Below are 20,188 nucleotides of genomic sequence, written 5' to 3'. Positions count from 1 at the left end.
TCTGGCTAAGATAGACTTCAATAACCCCTCAATGCATGTTCGGTAACCTTTTTCTCGCATACGTACTTAGCCATTAACAAAGCAATGTGGGGGGCCCCGTTGCAAGACTGCATATGTATATCTATACTGAGCAAGTTCTTGTCCTTGCGTGCTATTACTTACTCAGGATCACCGTATTCTTCTTTCTTGTCGACAGAAGCAGCGGCTTCAATTTCTTTCAACTGCTGTTTTCCCTTCTCTGTTGTGGCGTCAATGATTTCTTCTTCCAGGCTCAAAATGTTGGCCTATCAAGCGCTTCGTTAGCTTATGAATTATAACGTTATCGGCAAGAGTTGGCGGCTTACCTCGCCAAAGAGACCCACGAGTTCTTCAGCTTCGTCAATCTTCATCTCACCCAGCACTTTATTTACTTCGTCCAAGTTGCCCGTCTCCAAGGCCTTGCGCATCTCAGGCTTGAAACTTTCGAAGATCTTCCGCGCTTCTTGCTCTTCAGGGTCCTCACTGTCCGCTGAAGGGACCTTGATGTTGATGACTGTGCCAGGCTCCACGGCATGTAGCTGAATTTGCTCGATACCTTCAGCTTGCCCTTCTTTAGCTCGCTCGGCTAATATCTCCCTCGAACGTGTTCGAATTTTCATATATGTGTCTTGCACATCCTTATAGAATACGTCCTGTGCTTGGTGCCCCTTGGTTGTGATGCGTTTGAAGAAAAGCCCGACACCATCCTTGCCAAGAGCTCTGCAGTATTGTAGAAGCAGGGCCTGATGCACTAATTGTCGCGACAACTCATCCTTGTTCTCCAGAGCAGCATCGAAAGCCTGAACCAGAAGGCCATCTGTCTCCCTCTCAACCAACAACTGAGGATTCTGCGACAGGAACTGGAGACTAGCCGCATAGTCATTTGCCTTGATGGTGCCAAATTTCTTTCCAGCCGGGGAAGATTCGATATCGCTGTCATCGTCCACCTTGACGTCTTGGCTTCCGAGTGCCGAGCTGGAAGAGGCTTCAGCGAAACTAGGATTCAGAAGCTCTACCTGTGTAGAGTCCTTCTTCTCTTCTGGCTTTGACTTGGCGACATGCGAGCTATCAAAACCTGTGTGAATGCCCTCACTTGTGATCTTTCGCCCTTCCTCCTTCTGCAACTCCTCCAACTTAGCTACTAGCTGTTTCTGCAGGTCCATTACCTTATCCTCGTGTGACTGAATCTCGGAAATCATAGCTTCGTATCTGTTTTCCGGTTTCTTCTCATCCAAAGCCTTGTTGACTTGGTCCAGGAGCGTTGCCATCATCTTAGTGTATGACGGTTGTTCCTTTTCCTGGGTATGAACACCCTCGGGCGGTGAAGGCGGCTTGTCATCTTTTGGATCTCCGGCTGATTCCATCACGGCTTGAAAGGCAACTTCTGCTGGGTTCCTGGTGACAGCCTCAGAGGCATGGGCTCGCAGCGATGCTAGAAGCCCAGAAATTCGCTTCAGCAATCCATCGTTGACCACACGCTCATACTTGTAGGTCTCGATTTGTAACTTTCGTTGCTGTCTCTCCTGGTGAATCTGATTCTGTTTCGCGCGGATAAACGATCGCTTGTCGACATTAGGATGCACTTCAATATCGGAGTCGTCACTGAGTTCCAGTGCGTCCTACCAAGACTGTCAGGGTCGGGATCAAGCAAACAGGTTCCAAAACTTACCCATTTACTATAATCGACCGGCATGTTGTGGACTTTGATATGTATAAGTTACCGCCTTACAAGTGGTCGCGAGATGAGTTTAGTAAGGAGTGCTGATGTGGAATAAGGCCGCAGGAATGGAAGTTTCTGGACCTTACTCCAGAGCTCTACCATGGTAGCGGGGTGAGTATGAGCAACCCCACTAGTATGGCTGTGGCGGACTGTGGCTGTTGTTGGTACCATAACCAGCCACAATACGGAGAACGAAGGTGGACAAGCTATCCGTACTGAGTCGATCAAACCAGACGAAGAATCCTAACATGGATACTAAATAAGTTCTCATTGCACAGCAGCCAATCAGACAACTAATGCGGAGCAGTATCCTTAGCAATTATTCCACAAGCAAAAGTGCGCCTTCGCTAAATGAACGATCTAGACTATTGTACATATCAACATTGACGGTGTTGAATACGATATTCTAGTGGACCACCGTCTCGTCCAAAACTCGTCAATCAAATGCTTCACCATGTTTTCAGCAAGCCTAGCAAGTCGGCCTATTGCCTACGACATCGTCTTCATGAAGTCATCCAGGTCAAAACTCTCCTCATACTGCTTGTTATCCCAAAGATCCCCCAAATCATCCAGCCATGCCTTCTTGCCTGGTACACGCACATCACCTGTCTCGATATCGACCATATCCTCTTCTCTTCCTTCGATGTTGTTCTTCTCCTTATCAGCTAGGAGGTTTGGTGCGGCGTCTCCAACATTGAATAGATCAAGAATCTGATCTGTGTCCATCGTTGAGAGGCCAGCGTTCTGTTGATTTACGACTGTTGATGCGACATCAATCTTGAAACGTTGGAGGTTCAGAATTTTCTCCTCGAGAGTTCCACGTGTAATTAGACGGTACACGTTCACCACTTTCTTTTGACCGATGCGATGGGCTCGATCCATAGCCTGGAGATCCTTCTGGGGGTTCCAATCGTGCTCCACGAAGATGACAGTATCGGCTCCTGTCAAATTTAGTCCAAGACCTCCCACGCTCGTTGTTAACAGAAGCACGTCATACGACGGGTCACTGTTAAACTTGTTGACGATATCCTGTCTCTTGTTGGCTTCGACCGAGCCGTCAAGTCGTAGGTGAGACACTGAGGGCAATAACTCCTTCAATACCTTGTTTTGCACCATATCGAGCATCTCCTTCATTTGACAGAAGATCAGAGCGCGGTGGGGCTTAATAGGTTGGTAAAGGGGATCATTCGAATCATTGCCTTCAACGCCAATGCCGCAATCCACCAGTAGATCTCTCAGAGCGGTCAATTTGGGTGCGTGCTGCGCATCCTCAATGGAGGTTCCTTGCTTGGCGAGAATTTTCTGCGTCTCGTCGTAAAGAGTGCTTCCTGGTTTCATTACCATGGCAGGTGAGTTGCACAACTTTCGCATATACTGTAGCGCCTGGAAAATGTGTTGCTTGGCTTCTTTATCTTCACGGCCCGCTTCGGCCTGGATCTTCTTGCCCTGTTTCTTCGTGAAGTCCTCGAATAGTTTTTGCTGTAGGTCGCTCAGGTCGCAATAGTAGTTCTGCAAGATCTTTGGAGGAAGATCGTTCAAAACCTCTTCTTTGAGGCGTCGCAGCAGGAACGGAAGCACTTGTTTGTGGAGCGCTTCAATCGCCAAGGCACCCGCTTCCTGTTCCTTTGATGATGCCTTGCTAAATCGACTTGCAGCTATAGGTTTCGCAAAGCGATCCAGAAAGACCTTTTCAGCGCCCAAGAATCCAGGCATCAAAAAGTCAAACAGAGACCAAAGCTCCAAGACATTATTCTGAATAGGGGTACCGGTGAGGATAAGACGATGGTTACTTGCCAACCTCTTGACCGCCTGCGTGATCTTGGCCTTAGGGTTCTTGATCAGATGGCCCTCGTCGAGCACAACATAGTTCCAACTATGTTTATCGAGAACTTCTGCGTCGTTGCGGCAGACATCGTAGGATGTGACTACGATGTCAGTCTCGCCAAGTCTGGCTTTCATAGCCTTTCTCTCCGCTGGCGGTCCAACGTAGGCGGTCACACTCAAGAATGGTGCATAAGTCTCGATTTCTTGTTGCCAGTGACCTGAAAGTGTCGGTGGGCAGACAATTAGTGACGGCAGCTTGCGGACATCCGGTGCCCCTGTCTTAGCAAACTCTTCAGCACGCTGATGATGATCACTGGCTACGATACAGAGGGTCTGTAGGGTCTTGCCTAGACCCATATCGTCACAAAGAATACCATGAAGGTGATATTTGTTGAGGAAGTTGAGCCAGTTGACGCCTTCTTGTTGATACGACCGTAGCTCAGCTTTGATGGCTACGGGAATCTGAAATTGCTCTACCTTCTTTGGGTCCAGCAGTTGAGCAATGAAGGTTCTCTCGCGGTCCCGTCCTTTCAGCAATTCGTCGGATAATCCGGGCGGGTCAGGAATTCCAGCTTCAAGAGGAACAAGTTTAACCAACGTGGCAAAGGATGTTGTTGCGATGAGGCGAATTTCGTTGTCGGAATCGCTCATTCGTCCTAAAACTGGCACAATCAAAAAGATGACGTATGGCAAGATGGCATCTCCCATAACAGCAATTAGGTGGTAGATAGCTTCGATGGCTCCTTGTCGGAAATTGAGGTCAACTGGATTGTTGATCGATGGGAGAACCTTCTCAACAAGTGCAGTCATACCGTCCACGGTCATGACACTGCAGATTGTGGCCATACACTTGGCAGCCATGTACCGGAAGACTGAAAGTTCCGAGTGTAAAGCTTTTATGACAAGAGGCATCATTTGCATGATGAAAGGCTGCAAGGCCTTATCCAGAGTTGGGGTCATGGTGCGAATGACAGACATGGCGTCGACAATCTCTTGCCCAAACGTCTGTTCGGGATCTTTAGCCTCTCCAGGCAGAGTGTCAAGCGTAAAAGCTCGAACAAGAGGATCTTCCATGAAGGTGCGGAGGCTGGGGACAGTTTCAAGTAGGCTGGCGCCGTAAGTTCTGGAGAGAATTTCAAGGGCTTCTTTTGCACCTCGTCTGGTAATGCGAGCAGCTTTAGCTTCGCGGGCCCATTTAGCAGCATCTGGGTGATCGACACGGTCCTCTTCCTTCTGCATAGACAGAACACAATCAGTCTTACTGGCATGAACTGGAAATTCAGGAGTCTCTGCAACTTCGACACAAGAGAACTTGACCAGGTTGGATACCACTTTATCGGCTGGTCCCTTTCTACCCTTTTCAGTGAAAAGCTGCACGAGTCTCGCAATTGTGTCAGCAGACCGAATTTGAAGTTGCTGGTTCTCTTCGGTTTTGACAGAGTCCATGATGCCCTTGATCAGTGGGCTAGGTTTCTTTGGAAGTACTTTCATACCAACCATTGCACACGCTGCTGCTGCCTTGACGCGGACATCACGAGCTGCCTTGACAGTCTTGGCTTCTTCAATGGCCAAGATGGTCATATCACGAGCGTCGGACAGCTGTTGGCTCGCTATCAGACGTTGACCGGGAGGCATGGCCTTCTTTAATTTCTCGTAGTCGTCGCCGATACATTTCTCTGCGGTGGCAATAGAAAAAGCACTCGGGCCAGCTTCTGCTTCTCCTTGGACAACGACAGGCAGTGTCGGAAGTTTGCTGTGCGAAACCTTACCATGGTCTCTGAACAGATGAATGAGCTGCTGGCATTGTGTCCTGACTCGCTGGATGTAGTTGACAAGATCCCTGTATGCCGTTGGACGTTCTGAATCAATGATACGTTGTAAATTCTCGAGGTAACGAGGAGAATCGCCCAAGTGTTGGCTGTTCATGGCAAACTCGTCGATGATCACGCATGCTGTCATCTGGCTGGATGAAAATGCTGACCCTAGGCCAGGAATCAACAATGCATCATAATCGTCAAGGCTTGCGACAGGGACTCGAGACATGATGAACCCCATTGCCTTAGCAGCTGAGACACGGGAGCGAATCAGCACATCCATGCCAACGAGGTCAACGTCGCCTTGCATCATGTGGCCATCAACATCATGCGTCAGGCTGGCTGTGGGGGTATCGTCGATCTTTGTGGATTTCCGGCGACGCTTGGGGGCACGATCAGACCCATCAGGAGATGACGGCTTCCGCGGTGTGTGCTGAGTAACTCCGGGCATGGTATACGTGCCACCTGATGGTTTCTGGAAGAGTGAGGCGTTCATTGGAATCGGGTTTCTCGAAACACCGATAGGGTGTAGAGTCAGTTGCATCATAGAATCGATGTGAACAGTGAACTCGTCCGCAAGCACAGCAGGTTTGCTGGCTAGGCTCTCGACCAGAGACGTCCACAGGTCCAAAGACATATTGAGGGCGTCTCTATCTCTTTCAACGAGAATATTTTGAAAGATTAATCGGAGAATTCTGCCGTTGAGCCAGCCCTGTGAGGTCTCTGCATCAAGTTTTGCAAACGTCGACAATGCTTTCAACACAGCCACCCTCACCGACGTGATGGTATGTCGTAAAAAGGGGTAGAGTCTAGGGACAAGCAGGGTAAAGGAACGTTCTTCATCTTGAGCGGCCGATGCCTTCATTGCTTCGAGTACCTCAGGGAAACCACACAGAGTCGCGAGAAGATCCATGATTCGTCCAGTACTGGCGCTCAGATCATCACCAAGATTTGAGAGACTCTCCCAGATTATGTTGACAAGTCCCTCGAGTTGTGTGGGCCGCAAAGTGACAAACTCCTTAGCCATCGGGATGAGCGTAGCGGCACTGACAGAACGAACATCGTCATCCATATCACCCAGGCCTTTCATCACAGTCTTTATTATGCCATCAATCATGTCGCTGTCCTGGAGGAGGAGGTCTTTCCTGACCGCGACGACATATCTCAGGCCAATCATCCCGCCATGGCAAACTGACCAAATTGGCCTATCAAGCTTGAGATCTTCTTGCATAACCATTCTGTAGAGAATTTTGAAGGTGCTGTAAACAGATGCCGATGGCAGATGTTTCAGAACAGATCCGAGAGACTGTCCAATTGTTTCCCGAATAGGTGCAACAGATGTATCAGAGCTGTAGTCAGTGAAGCGATCAAGCATTAGCACACAGCACAGCCGGCAGGCCATATCATCAAGCCATTTCTGATTGAGGACATCATTCTCCTTCCTTGTCTTGTTGCGTAGCTTCCCCGCACCTCCACCATGTACTCGGATAACTTCACGAAGACCCATGGCAGCTCCGTGTCGGGTTTCCCAGGAAGGGTCAAACAAGTCCACTTTGAGGAAGTCACATAATCGGTCATATGGCCACTCGGCACCCTCCATAGTCTCCTCCGCCTCCAGCTCGGATTTTATGGGTATCACCGGTCCTTTGAACTCGCTCACAACCTTAGTGTCCTCATCAACATCGGCAGGACGATCGAGATTGAAGTAGTCGTTGACTTTGCTGTTCTTCTTGGTGTCTCCATCTGGCATAGCCATGTCGTCGCCCAGGGTATCGGATCCAGATGTCATTGAGCGCCTGACAGAAAGATCTCCGAATCCTCCCTTACCTTGAGATGCTTTCATTGCCTCTCTTTTGCGTTTTCGTTTTAATACATTGAGCTGTCGAGAACTCAGTTGAGATTCTTCAGGCGCTTGTGATTGAGCACCAGATCCGTCAGGACGAGCGTGTCCATTCCCATTTGTGGTGTCCATTGGGGTCATGGGCGCAGTAAGGTTGTCGCCACCTGTGTATGCGATTTCGTCATCTTCATACTTCCTTCCAAGTAGCCCTAATCGCCCATTGAGAGTCTTCTTTTGATGTGTCAGTCGCGCTTGCGGATCAAGCGCTGCTAGTCCATATTCGATGCCACCGCCACGCAGTAGTTCTTTGCCGTATTTGAGGATCATCTCAACATTGAGAGACTCCAATTTGAAGAAACCATCATCGGAAGGTAGCTTTTTGGTATCATCTTCCTCTTCTTTCTTGACATGTCCGTTTTCGGGCACAGGCTCCTCCTTCTTCCCTTCCTCGGGCGCATCTTCGGAATTTGGGTCGTAAACAGGAGCATGCTCTACAATTTTTCCAATAGCAGAAGCTGCGGTTCTCCTTGTCTCCCAGTCTTTGTGCCTCAGATAAGGGACGACACGGGAGAGGAGATTGAATAATTCATCAGGGTGTTGCTTTTGCCAATCAGCAAGTTGATTAACAGCAGTATCACGGATGAGTCTCGTACTACCCGTTTCGAGGATACTACAATTCTGTCAGTTTTGATCTCATGTAACAGAAAAAAACAGCGCTTTCGACGACACTTGACCGAGATTTCATAGATCCCGGGGTCAGTAAATAATGAAGAACACTTACGTGACTAATCTGTCCAGTCTAGATGGAGTGTCAGTACATTGGAACTATGTGAATATGATGTTTGGGAAAACTTACCTCGAAGCCATTGTGTGTAGTAGTTAATTGTAATATTAAGCGCGTGTCATGGCATCTCGGTCGCTGTACCACAGTTGTCAGTTTTGCGCACTTCCGAGTCAGGCCTTCCACGGAAACCAATGATATGAAGATTGTGTCGATATAGCTAGTACCCGGCGTGGCGGAATCGTGTAGCGCGACGCGACGAATGCAGTGGGTCGTCGGATGTGAGATGCATGCATCCGGTAGACGAGACCGAAGGCACAGGAAGATATGGGAACTTGTTTCAACAAGCGTCACTCTCGACTTCGTTCGAGTGATAGAGATTCTGGGAAGATTACAGATAGACTTTGAAAGAGTGCAGCCAATGTGGTGCGAAATATTGATAAACGGTGAGGGAAATCAACTGTGCATGACGCAGTGTTGGGGATATAGCAAGGTATCATAATATATACCATAGTAGGACGAAAAGAATGGATAACGATCGAAGAAGGGAAATTTTAAAAGTGAGGGCATCGGACCACTTACCGATTGAATTGGTCGTAAAAGGGTAATTCGGCGTCAAGCCTTAAGAGCCAAAGCGCACCACCTTGATTCAGTTTGTAAACCTCAGCAAAGCTGTCAACACCAGTTGTTGCCTGCCGAAGGTCCCGGCCAAAACGAACTGCTAAGGTAGTTAAGGTATCCCAATCCCCTGTCTACACTGCATGCAGCATCGGCATTTAAAAGTCAGATTAGAGTGGATGTGGTGATGTTATGCAGAGGAATATGCTGCAATGAGACGTAGCCGATCAGTCGTGACGATGGTCGGCAGTTTTAAGTCTTCAAATGGCTCTGGTTGGCCGGGCTGCAGGCGCTTGGAAAGGCTGGGGTTGTTGGTGTAAGTTCTATGTGACTTGTATTGGATTGGATGGCCAAGTGTCCGCTCGCTGTATATAACGGCAATCAATAGGGGAAATCAGCCGGGGTTAAGGGATGATTGAAAATTAAAGTGGGTGCAGCTTGAATTTGTTGTCGTACTGGAAGTTTGCGATTGCCCGAGTAGGCAGGAGTGGTGCCTTTCCTTGGTTGCTGTTACCGCTTGCGCAAGCTGCTGCTGTGGTTCCGGGTGGCCAGCTGGGAAAATCGGGGTGGAGGGCAGGCCGGGTCTTCTATAAGTGAGTGCTTGTATTTTTATACACGCGGCGCGGCTTTGAGGAGCACGGCCAACGGTTTCTTTCGTTGCGCTCGCTTAATTTCCCTCTTGCCTGCTAGCGTCATCATTGGGCCCCTGCTCTTTTTCTTGTCTCTTGATGCCTTTGGCCAACTTCAGCCCAGTGCACCCACTTAGAGCCCATCTCGACTGGCTGGCCCACTTAAGGTGTGGCCCATCCGTGCTAAGCACAATAAGACAACACCAGCCTCATGGCGATCCTTTGCAGACATGTGTACGGAGTAGAGTATGACATTGAGAAGAAGGTCAATCCTGCGGTTTAATAATTAATCCGGGGCTATCTTTTCGGGAGAAAAAAAAGTTGGCCCAATATTGAAAACCGCATTGCACTTACCCTATATGATAAATGAAGCCGAATCTGAATGCAGTACTCTCTCGAAGCTGGCATAGACAAAACTTGTTATGCTAATGATTCATATAATAATTACACTTCAAGCTTACTCATAGAGTGTACATGGTAATATCATGGCTCAGTGAGTTATTATAAAATCTAGCCTGGACAAGCCAAGCCGTTAGTAACCTCTACTAATTGCGGAAGTAGAGAAATATGGGTTAAATTGGCTGCACTGAGATCCTGAAGCCTGGAGCCTGGGCCGCTACTAACATTGTACATAGTCAAATATACTCTTAGTTGCTGTAGCTTAGTTATCTAGGTTATATACTTATATCCGAGGTAATTACTCCGCAGGTAAGGTACTAAGTTATCATTTTCCACATCGATGGTCACAAAATAATACAGATCGCTGACAAGGATGCCTTGAGCAGATGACCAAAACGAAGAAGACAGGTAAAACCAACCTGGTCAGGCACATTTGGTACTGAGCTTATCAGACAGCACAGACCTCCGAACGCAGAACAGAAAGGAAGTGTTGCCTGGGAAGCCAGGCAGAAACCGCGCTCCAGCTTAACGACGCGCCAATGCCAACCACTTTGATCGCGGTCTAGATTACAACGACGCGTCAAATCGCATCAAAGTGGCACGCAACCACACCGATCGCATACTTTGTCAAGACTGGACAGTCTTTTGCAATAAAGCCGTCTTGACCTTTCGCATGTCGCGCAGGAGCGTCCGCGCAGTTAAACATGTACATCAAGCAAATAATCATCCAGGGCTTTAAAAGGTATGTGCATTGGCATCACTGCCACCCTCGCGTTCACCTAACAGTCCGGTTCATTGCTAATACTGCCATAGCTACAAGGATCAGACTGTAATCGAACCGTTCTCCCCAAAGACCAATGTGATTGTCGGTCGCAATGGCTCCGGAAAAAGTAACTTTTTCGCCGCTATTCGCTTCGTTTTGAGCGATGCGTATACACAAATGAGTCGCGAGGAGCGGCAAGGCCTTCTCCACGAGGGCTCAGGCTCAGCCGTCATGTCGGCTTACGTGGAGATCATATTCGACAACAGCGATGACCGATTTCCAACTGGCAACAAAGAGGTTATTCTACGCCGCACAATCGGACTGAAGAAGGACGAATACTCTGTTGATCGAAAGGTTGTCACTAAAGCCGATGTCATGAATCTGCTTGAAGCGGCCGGATTTTCACGATCAAACCCCTACTACATCGTACCTCAGGGACGAGTCACCGCCTTGACCAACATGAAAGAGTCCGACAGGCTGAACTTATTAAAAGAAGTAGCGGGAACACATGTGTACGAAACGCGTCGCGCAGAGTCACTCAAGATCATGAACGAGACCAACAACAAGAGAGAAAAAATCGATGAACTGCTGGAATACATCAAGGAAAGGCTTAGCGAACTCGAAGAAGAAAAAGAAGAACTCAGAGCGTTTCAGGACAAGGACAGAGAGAGACGATGCCTTGAATATGCCTACTACCACAATATCCAGCTCGGGATTCAAGCAAGTCTGGACGAGCTTGATAACGCCCGGCAAGACGGAATTGACAGTTCTGATACCAGCCGAACGGAGTATGCCGAGGGCGAGAAGGCGATATCAAGGCTTGATTCAGAAATACACAAGTTGCAGAGAGAAATGGAGCTTCTACAGATCGAAAAGCGACAAGTCGAGGAAGATCGTCGCGACGGCGCGAAAGCCTTGGCCAAGGCTGAGATGAAGGTTAAGAACCTGAGAGAAGGCCAATCTGCTCAGGAACAAGCCCGAGCACAACATGCAGCTGAACTTGAGTCCGTTCAAAATGAGATCGCTTCCAAGGAGCAGCAGCTTTCAACCATCAATCCGGCCTATAACCAAAAAAAGCAGGAGGAAGACGAAATCCGACGACAACTTGATCATGCTGAGTCTACGCGTAATCGCTTGTTCGCCAAACAAGGCCGAGGTTCCCAGTTCAGAAACAAGTCTGAGCGCGACGCATGGTTACGGAAAGAGATACAAGAACTCGAACTCAACATAAGCACCCAAAAAGCCAACAAGATTGATGCAGACGAAGAAGTTGAAAGGGTCCAGAAATATATAGCACAGGCAGAGCAAGACGTTGCTGACTTACGGAACCGTTTGGCCAATTTCCCCGACGAGAGAATATCACTCGAAGAGGAGGTTGCCAAGGCCCGCGACATCATAGACAAGCTCAACGATGAACGAAAGCTTATTCGTCGTGAGGATGACAAACTCAACTCAGTGATAGCCAATGCTCGGCAGGAGAAGGAGACAGCTGAACGTGAGTTGGCTCATGCAATGGATGGATCGACTGCACGTGGTCTGGCGACGATCCGACAATTGAAGCAAGAGCGAGATATTCCAGGAGCATATGGGACATTGGCTGAGCTGCTTGAAGTTAGTGACGCTTACAGACTTCCCGTCGAGCAGATTGCCGGCGCAAGTCTGTTTCACTATGTCGTTAACAACGCAGATACAGCCACTTATCTCGCAGACACCCTATACAGACAACAGGGGGGCCGAGTTACATTTATGCCTCTCGCCCAATTACGGCCCCGACAAATCAAGCTTCCCAGATCTAATGATGCCGTACCTCTCCTAAGCAAGATCAACTATAACGAAGAATACGAGAAGGCGTTCCAGCAGGTCTTTGGAAAAGCTGTCGTATGTCCAAACCTTACAGTAGCAAGCCAATATGCAAGAAGCCACGGCGTCGACGGCATCACTCCAGAAGGTGACACAACCAACAAGAGGGGTGCCATGACAGGTGGGTACATCGACCCCCGAAAGTCGCGCTTACACGCCGTGCAAGCTGTGAATAAATGGAGGGATGAATACGAAAGGTTGTTGGCGCTATCTCGTGATATCCGAAAACAGACAGAACGCAAGGATCAAGAGATCACAGCTGCGATGTCAGACCTGCAAAAGGCCAACGAAAGACTACGACAGGCTGTTGATGGGGTTGAGCCATTGAATCATGAACTGTTTAATAAGTCAAAGCATCTGAACAAAGAACAGAGTCACCTCGAGGCCGCCAAGAAACGACGAGATGCAGTCGAGAAGAACATGAACAGCTTTTTGGAGGATCTTGCAGCACATGAGGCCGAACTTGGATCTGACTTTAAGAAAACCCTGACCGCCGCTGAAGAACGCCAGCTGGAGGAACTCGGGACAAGCACACAGGAGCTACAAAAGCAGTGGAATGAACTCAGCCGAGCCCGGCGTGATCTGGAAAGGCAAAAGCAACTTCTCGAAGTGGACCTTCGCCAAAACCTGCAGATGAAGCTTGACCAACTCAATAGCCAGGCTTTTGAAGACTCGACTGGATCCTCGGGTGGCGGGCTGAAAGATGCCCAAAGGGAACTCAAGAAGGCGCAAAAAGCACAGAAAGCTGTTGAGGCAAGCCTCGAGGAACTTGAAACCAAAATGGATAATACACAAGCGCGGCTCGAAGAACTGGCAAATGAGAAGGCTCAACTAGAGCAAGCACAGAATGAGATATCCGCGAGGATCGAGAGACAGCAGAAGAAGATGGACAGGAGTCTGCGAAAGAAAGCCGTTATGTCAACACAAGCAGCCGAATGTGCACAGACTATTCGCGACCTAGGTGTGCTTCCCGAAGAAGCCTTCGACAAGTATGAAAACATGGACCCTAATCAGGTAAGTCATGTACCGATCTACCCCAATCAGAACTGACTAACGTGTTGGCAGGTCTCAACCAAGATCAAGAAAGTGAATGAAGCATTGAAGAAATACAAGCACGTGAACAAGAAAGCCTTCGAACAGTACAACAACTTCACAACTCAACAAGATCAGCTGATGAAACGTCGTAAAGAGTTGGATGATTCTCAGGAGTCAATTGAGGAACTAGTTGAGCATCTCGACCGCCGAAAGGACGAGGCAATTGAGCGGACTTTTAAACAGGTTTCCAAAGAATTCACAACTATCTTTGGCAAGTTGGTGCCTGCGGGCCATGGCCGCCTCCTCATCCAACGACGGGCGGATCGTCGTCAAGAACCCGTCGACGAATCAGACGGAGAGGTACGCGGTGTTGAAAACTACACTGGCGTTGGCATCAGTGTGTCATTCAACTCAAAACACCTCGATGAGCAGCAGAAGATCCAGCAACTCAGTGGTGGACAGAAGAGTAAGTCATATCATTCCCTTTGCTGTGTTCAGTCATTAACAGAAGCAGGTTTATGTGCCCTTTGCCTTATATTCGCCCTCCAGGCTACTGAGAGCAGTCCCATGGTAATTTTTGACGAGGTGGATGCCAATCTGGATGCCCAATATCGTACAGCTGTCGCGGCCCTCCTCGAGTCCATCTCTAACGAAATTGGTACTCAATTCATTTGCACCACATTCCGACCCGAGATTGTGCATGTCGCCGACAGATGTTATGGTGTGACGTTCCGTAACAAGACAAGTTCAATCGACTGTGTCAGTACGGAGCAGGCTCTTGAGTTCGTAGAGGGTCAAGCGAAGCCTACTTGACAGGATGCAAATGGGGAACTGTAATCAAAGGGGCTTGTGAAGACTATGCCTGGGGACGACGGAATGGCGTTGGGCGGCTTAAGACTTATTCCTTATGCGATTACGATGAAGCTGAGACTTTCTGGGCTGTTGTTAGATGGAAAGAAATTAGGCGTGAAGCCTTTACCAATCTCAACGAGACGACTAAACTTCTTGAGTCCCAGAATACCCATATGAACATTTTCAGTGACTTCATGAATACTATGTATCGCTCTTTACCTACTCTTATGGTATCCTGGCTGGGCACGAGATTGTCGCAGCCTAGGACAAATATGCAGGAATAAACCCAAGTGACATGTTTTGACATATTGATTCTTCTGTACAGCAAGTATACATGATAATTATACACGCAGCATCGTCACTGCCATTTCTACCCAACCTCTACCGGTTACCGATCAGTCATCATGTTTCGTACGCCCTTCCAGTAATCCTTTGGCAACTCCTTTTCCAGCTCCTCACGAGTCAGCCACTTAAACTCGGTGTAGCCATAGGGGTTGTCCTTAAGATCAGCCTGACCAGCCATTATCCTGCCCTTGATGAAGAAAGTCTTCTCACCCTTCTTCTCGACGACGCCGTCGGCAGTCGTCTTGGGTCGTGAGACGACATGGGCAACTGGTACGCGGCTGACAATCCATGTGTTCATGTTGACGCCAGCAGCCTGGTCGAGGACTCGCTTGGCGGACTATTGGAATATTTAGCACTATCCAACAACCCTATGCGAACATGGCTTACCTCATGAAGATTTTCATCCTTAGGGATCACATCAGCGGGGAAGCCCCAGCCGTCTTTACCCTTGACCACAAGATACAGGGTTCGATCGAGTTGGCGATCCAGTCTTTGAACATCACCCTTGCGATCTGCTTCAGTCACACGATCCGCAGGAGGCTCAACAGGGATGACATCCTCAGGAGCAATAATCTCAGCATCATCACTGACACGTGCCTCAGCATCCCTGAGTAAGGACTTGACAATAGTCTCCTGGTTGCTAAGCTCATCGCCAACCTTAAGTTCGTCGTCCCACGCCTTGGAGCTCTTTCCATTGTAGACACCCAGCTCCTTGGCCACGGTGCCCTTGCGCTCTTGGACCTTGATGTTCCAGTCTAGACGGCGAGCCGTATCAGGTTTGAAGTAAATACCCGTGATAAAAGGGGTGTTGAGACGTTCTTCCAGGCGTTTCTGGTAGAAAAAGAATGCATTTTCAAAAGGATGGAGTTTCCGTGTCACCAGAGGTGGTCGCGTGAGAATAACACCAGAGCGGACGTCGTAGGGCGACGGAGAGCTAGTGGGTGTAGGAGTAGAGGTATCGGTGGGGGTTTTCGCTACGGCTGCGGCGAGAGATGAGTAGAGCCGTGCTGGGTATCTAGACATAGAAGAAGAGGAAGCACATCGCGCGCACAGATTAGGAGAAGCTGAGATGTTTCCTGTTAGTTACATGAGCCTTGGAGTGGGTTTTTAAGACGATCAATTGTTGAGCATAGAGCAGGACAAAAGGAGGGAATTGTATGGACTCACTAGATAGCACAGCCTGAGCGGCCTTCGAACCCCGGCTTGAAGCTGTCATGCTGTCTGTCTTCGCTCCGTGGGTTGTGACTCCCGAACGTTGCGACTCGGTGATCGAAGCTGGATGGGGATATTCAACAGCGACTTCACGAACTTTTCGCCTGGGCCCTGGATGGTACGTACCGCGGAGCGACAGGCCCGACCTACCTAAGGTACCTTACCTACCTGAGTACTTAGGTACCTAGTAGGCATAGTGGAGGGCCCCGGGCAGACGGGAGTCAATGGATTATTAGCGCCTGAGGCAACAAGACATGTATCATTAAAATAAATTTCCCAGCATCTGGCTCCTCTTCTTCTTTCTTTTCCTCTCAAGGCACCATTTCCTTATCGTCAAGACCTGTTTCCACCTCCAGAACGTCTCGATCATTTACGTGTGCCGAGAAGAAATCCGCAGTCTTTTTCGCTAGCGGGGCCTGCAAGAAAAATTCTTTATCCTACCGGGTTCTGTTAGATAGATACTGCTGACATTTCGTGCCATATCAATATGATTTGATAGCCGATAACAATACCACTCCTACTAACGGAGTCGTGCCAAGCACTTGTAATTATGCCGTTAGAAACAAAGGCCGCACATGTGGTAGGCTTTGTATCCAAGCCGATCACGCTGTCAGCTAAAGGTGAACAATGTTGATGACACTGACAAAAAAACAAGTGGCATACGCCAATGAGAAGGTCGTATTGGAACATGAGACTACCTAGTGACAAAAGAGGCATATGCAAACATGACCCAAACTACCTTGAATAATATCTGTACACATATCGAACTCGCGTTGATACCCGATCTCAACTCCGTTGTGACACCACGCTATCAAAATGCAATGAATCATGCCCGCCTTTCGAAAGATGCTGGGTATCAAACCACATGGATCTCCTTGATGATGCCTGAACGCCTGCTTAACTCTTGGTTCCCGCCTTGATTCATTTTATCATTAAGCTAAGCAGACAATTCTGCAACTGCTTGAGCAACCTCCTTAGTTGCTCTGTTTTCCCATTGCCGTCGGGCTTCATCGCTCAATGACGCCGCGCCTTTCACCTCGTCATAAAGCTTTCTTGAAATATCTCTGTTAATAACTGAGTATTGTTCCGTCGTTAGTTTTCTAGACCGCCAGTGTGGTCGTAATGCGCCCTTGACGATCTCATTTATGCTGATCTTATCTTCCTGGGTGATATTGGAGTCTGCTGACGGTTGGTCCTCTTTTTGAGCTGGTACCTCAGATGGACGGCGTGGGCGTGGTTGTCGTAGTTCTAACGGTCGGCTCTCTGGGACCTTCACCAAGCGTGTCTCTGAATCGGACTGTTCATTGCTTGTATGAGTCGGGGAATAGTTTGAATGGGGTCTTGTTGGACGTGTCTCTGAGTCGCTGTGGTCACGATTTGAACGAGTCGGTGAATAATTCGCGGGGGCGTAACGAGGTTGAATAGTACTGCTGAGCGAGAGCGTTGGTGAAGTTGGTCGGCCGTTAAAGTTTGGCATAGGAGGAGGGGTAAGTGAAAGAGCCCGTGGGCTACTGTAATTTGATGGGGACGGAGATATCGCCGGTGAGAGGGCTGGGGATGAAGCCTCTGGTGCATGCCGCCATCCATTGGTAGTCATTGTCTCGTCCTCAGACATGATACTAGGCTCGAGTTCTTTCAGTAGTGAGGAAACCAAGGGAGGATCGATACTGCTATGGTCGACATTACCATTTCTGGATGACGATCCATTGGGAACAGGTCGTGTTGATGAGGGTCCAGCCGGCGCTGGAGAAGATACAGAGCTTGAACCTTCACCATTCTGGGTGGGCAAGCGACGTGTTCGAGGGCGCTTAAGTTTCCTTTCGGGTTCTTGAACGGGTTCGCGTGGAGAAGCAGTCACAGACCGTGCTTTGCGCTTGCGAGAAGTGGTGCTGGGTTCATCCGTTTCACGAGCACGTTCCAAAGCGCCCCAAGCTCGTCTTTCGTCGGCCGTTTCTTGTACTGGCTCTGGTGCTGACTGAAGCCGTTCGCTGATAGCAGAAGGTATGTTGTTTATAAATACGTCACGAGCGCCCAGGCGGCGGGCAATATCCATTCTTTGCTGCCAGCGTTCGAGTTCGCGTCGCCCAAGTTCCTGGAATCTCCTGTATTGCTCTAATTCCTCATCTTCATCATCGTGGTTGTCCAAATCCAAGTCGCTCATCTCGTAGAACCGCCCAGAAAACTGACCCCAGGCGCCTTGCCACTCAACATTTCTAGCTTGCCGACGGGCTCGCCTTAATCGTGCTCGAGTTCGTACATGGTAACCACGAACGTTTCGGGGGTTCGGACGTCGCACGTATGATGGACGAGGAGATTGTTCGCCAGATTCAGTGGTCCTTGGCTCTTCCACCAGCTGAAAAAGGTGAGAGCACTCCATACAATACCAATCACCGTCTGGAATGGCCTCAAGACCAATACAATGCGTATGGTAGGCTGCATCGCAGCTGTCGCATAGGAGAAGAACATCCTCCCTCTCTGAAGAGTTGCAAATGGGACATGGGTTGCCTTGCTCTTCCTCCTCTTCGTCTTCGGGGTTTTCGCCAAGCCACTGTCTTACATCGAATTCAGCAACCTGTTTTTTATCCTGGACATCGTATTTCGAAATGGCGGTACCTGCACAAAGGGAAGGGTTAGTAAATGGACACATGTGAAGTAGAAGAATAAGCTTCCAACATACCATCGACCCCGTTGTACACTCGAACTGAATGGAAGGGATTACGACAAATGGGACATGTGTTTGTCTTTTGCGCCCAGGAACGAATACATGCATCATGAATAATGTGATTACACCCGTCAAGTGATGCAACTATGTTCAGATAATTGGAGTCGTTCTCAAGAACATCTGAGGCTGTGGAGGTTGTGGTAGGAACAGGCGCGGACTCGGGTGCGGATGCGGGCTCGCCGCCAGAAACACCACCAGCAGCATCACTCGCAGCTACAGTGAGGGCAGCTGGAGCTTGGAGGGCAGCCGCGGGACGTGGCAGAGGATCCAGGCATATAATGCACTGCTCCGCTTCAGACATGATGTCGAAATTGATAACACAGATCGTATCTTGATGAAAACATGTAAAATAAGATCGAGTGAATTAAAGTCGATTCGTGCCGTCGATTCGAGCAGGCGGTGATGGTGGTAAAAGGGAATGGGATGGGATGGGTGGATGGAGATGTCCCGTCGTGATCGATTAGGCGGGATGGCTCGTTTTTGGGGGGGGCAAAGTACCGTCCGTAACTTAGCAGGCTGGCTTAGGTTGACACCCGAATGGTGATGCATTAGTGGACAGGAGCCCTGTAGGCAAAGGCAGAGGAAAATAAGAGAAAGAGATCCAGCTGTAGTGGAATGGCTGTTTTCAAGGATCCTAGGAGCCTGGCAGGGAAGTGATCAGGGCCAATGAGCGCTCCCCCGTCCTGGATCAGCGCCACGCCTGGAAGAAATTAATGTTATGTTATGTGCATGCAGAGCAAAACAAATGCACGGTGGGGAGACCCTGATGACGGATGACTCTTGTTCGCGTCAGGCTTGATTACCGGTACCGTGCCTCAAGGTAGCCATTTTGAACACAGGCGCGGTAGAACGCACAAGGTTTATCAGGGAGTAGGTAAGGTAGGTAGACAATTCTTAGTACTTTCTGTGAAGGCCTTTTTATCCTATTCCCGTGTTGTGTAGAAGAACATCACGCCTTCTAATCTTCGACTTCCCCTCACCTGTTTCCCGAGTCCCGGACTCGATAACGTCCGTCCTTGGTCATTCGGGGCAGCAAATGGTGTCTTTCTTACTACAAGCTGGCGAGACCGACTGAGGGCGCATGGCCTAAGTTAGTAGCCTCGGGGGGCAGGAAAACACCGAACCTTGATATAGGGTGTTAAAATAAAGTAAGTAAAGAGTCCCCTAAGCTTAGGCTAAATTTACCTAAAGACTTTTATCACTTAGGGTCAAGGTCCTGAGTTTTCTTTCCTCCCCTAGGGTAGATACCAGTTAATAGTTCTACTTATTTGGGACAGGGGTAGGTAAGGAAGGTATGCACAAGACCATAGGTAGCCGGCCAGCATCCTCTATCAGATACATTATTTTAAAAAATTCATGTTGAAGGAGGCAGCTCATAAATGTTTTTTCCCCTCCTTATAATAAAAAAAAGAGCAAGAAGTGCTTTATTGCAGCTAAGTATAACAACCGAGGGACACTGTGCCTCTGCTTGAAGTTGATTTTGAACGCCTGCCAAGATACAACGGAGCTTGAGTCAATATATTAAGAGTGGAAGAACTGACGTGAATTTGTCGACGATGTATCCCGTAGAAGCTGAACTTTATCGAGAGAGAACGAATCTCAGGAAGGAGCCAAACTGTTCGATGCAGACCTACCAGGGGAGAACTTGCCGTGCCTGCTGGCACGCGGGTAGATACAGAATACCTACCTAGTGCTTTAGAGGTAGACCAGGGAGATTCACGAGTGACTGCACAACAACACAACACATTTAATGAGC

General features: G+C 48.9%; 5 protein-coding genes across 5 annotated transcripts; 1 reads left to right on the top strand and 4 right to left on the bottom strand.

Moving 5' to 3' along the window:
• Nucleotides 1-158: 158 nt before the first annotated feature.
• Nucleotides 159-1,711, bottom strand: FVEG_05235 (cell division cycle protein 37; the record flags this gene model as incomplete). Its single annotated transcript, XM_018893363.1, has 3 exons — nucleotides 159-284; nucleotides 345-1,637; nucleotides 1,688-1,711. 3 exons carry the CDS (start codon nucleotides 1,709-1,711, stop codon nucleotides 159-161), a joined length of 1,443 nt encoding a protein of 480 aa, XP_018750208.1.
• Nucleotides 1,712-2,205: 494 nt separating this feature from the next.
• On the bottom strand, nucleotides 2,206-8,083 carry FVEG_05234 (hypothetical protein; the record flags this gene model as incomplete). Its single annotated transcript, XM_018893362.1, has 3 exons — nucleotides 2,206-7,886; nucleotides 7,998-8,015; nucleotides 8,073-8,083. 3 exons carry the CDS (start codon nucleotides 8,081-8,083, stop codon nucleotides 2,228-2,230), a joined length of 5,688 nt encoding a protein of 1,895 aa, XP_018750207.1. The 3' UTR covers nucleotides 2,206-2,227.
• Nucleotides 8,084-10,161: 2,078 nt separating this feature from the next.
• FVEG_05233 (structural maintenance-chromosome 3 (chondroitin sulfate proteoglycan 6)) lies at nucleotides 10,162-14,367 on the top strand. The gene is made up of 4 exons (XM_018893361.1): nucleotides 10,162-10,385; nucleotides 10,457-13,280; nucleotides 13,332-13,767; nucleotides 13,816-14,367. Exons 1-4 carry the CDS (start codon nucleotides 10,348-10,350, stop codon nucleotides 14,112-14,114), a joined length of 3,597 nt encoding a protein of 1,198 aa, XP_018750206.1. The 5' UTR covers nucleotides 10,162-10,347; the 3' UTR covers nucleotides 14,115-14,367.
• Nucleotides 14,312-15,870, bottom strand: FVEG_05232 (hypothetical protein). The gene is made up of 3 exons (XM_018893360.1): nucleotides 15,666-15,870; nucleotides 14,886-15,562; nucleotides 14,312-14,835 (listed from the first exon to the last, which is right to left on the bottom strand). Exons 1-3 carry the CDS (start codon nucleotides 15,712-15,714, stop codon nucleotides 14,542-14,544), a joined length of 1,020 nt encoding a protein of 339 aa, XP_018750205.1. The 5' UTR covers nucleotides 15,715-15,870; the 3' UTR covers nucleotides 14,312-14,541.
• A 393-nt stretch (nucleotides 15,871-16,263) lies between these two features.
• Nucleotides 16,264-19,105, bottom strand: FVEG_05231 (hypothetical protein). Its single transcript, XM_018893359.1, has 2 exons — nucleotides 18,388-19,105; nucleotides 16,264-18,323 (listed from the first exon to the last, which is right to left on the bottom strand). The coding sequence occupies exons 1-2, from the start codon at nucleotides 18,731-18,733 to the stop codon at nucleotides 16,648-16,650; spliced, it is 2,022 nt and encodes a 673-aa protein (XP_018750204.1). The 5' UTR covers nucleotides 18,734-19,105; the 3' UTR covers nucleotides 16,264-16,647.
• Nucleotides 19,106-20,188: the final 1,083 nt, after the last annotated feature.

The sequence above is a fragment of the Fusarium verticillioides genome, chromosome 3 (genome assembly GCF_000149555.1).
Source record: "Fusarium verticillioides 7600 chromosome 3, whole genome shotgun sequence".
NCBI lineage: Eukaryota > Fungi > Ascomycota > Sordariomycetes > Hypocreales > Nectriaceae > Fusarium > Fusarium verticillioides.
Note: the sequence above shows the minus strand (reverse complement) of the source record. Positions and strands in the feature narration are given on the sequence as shown.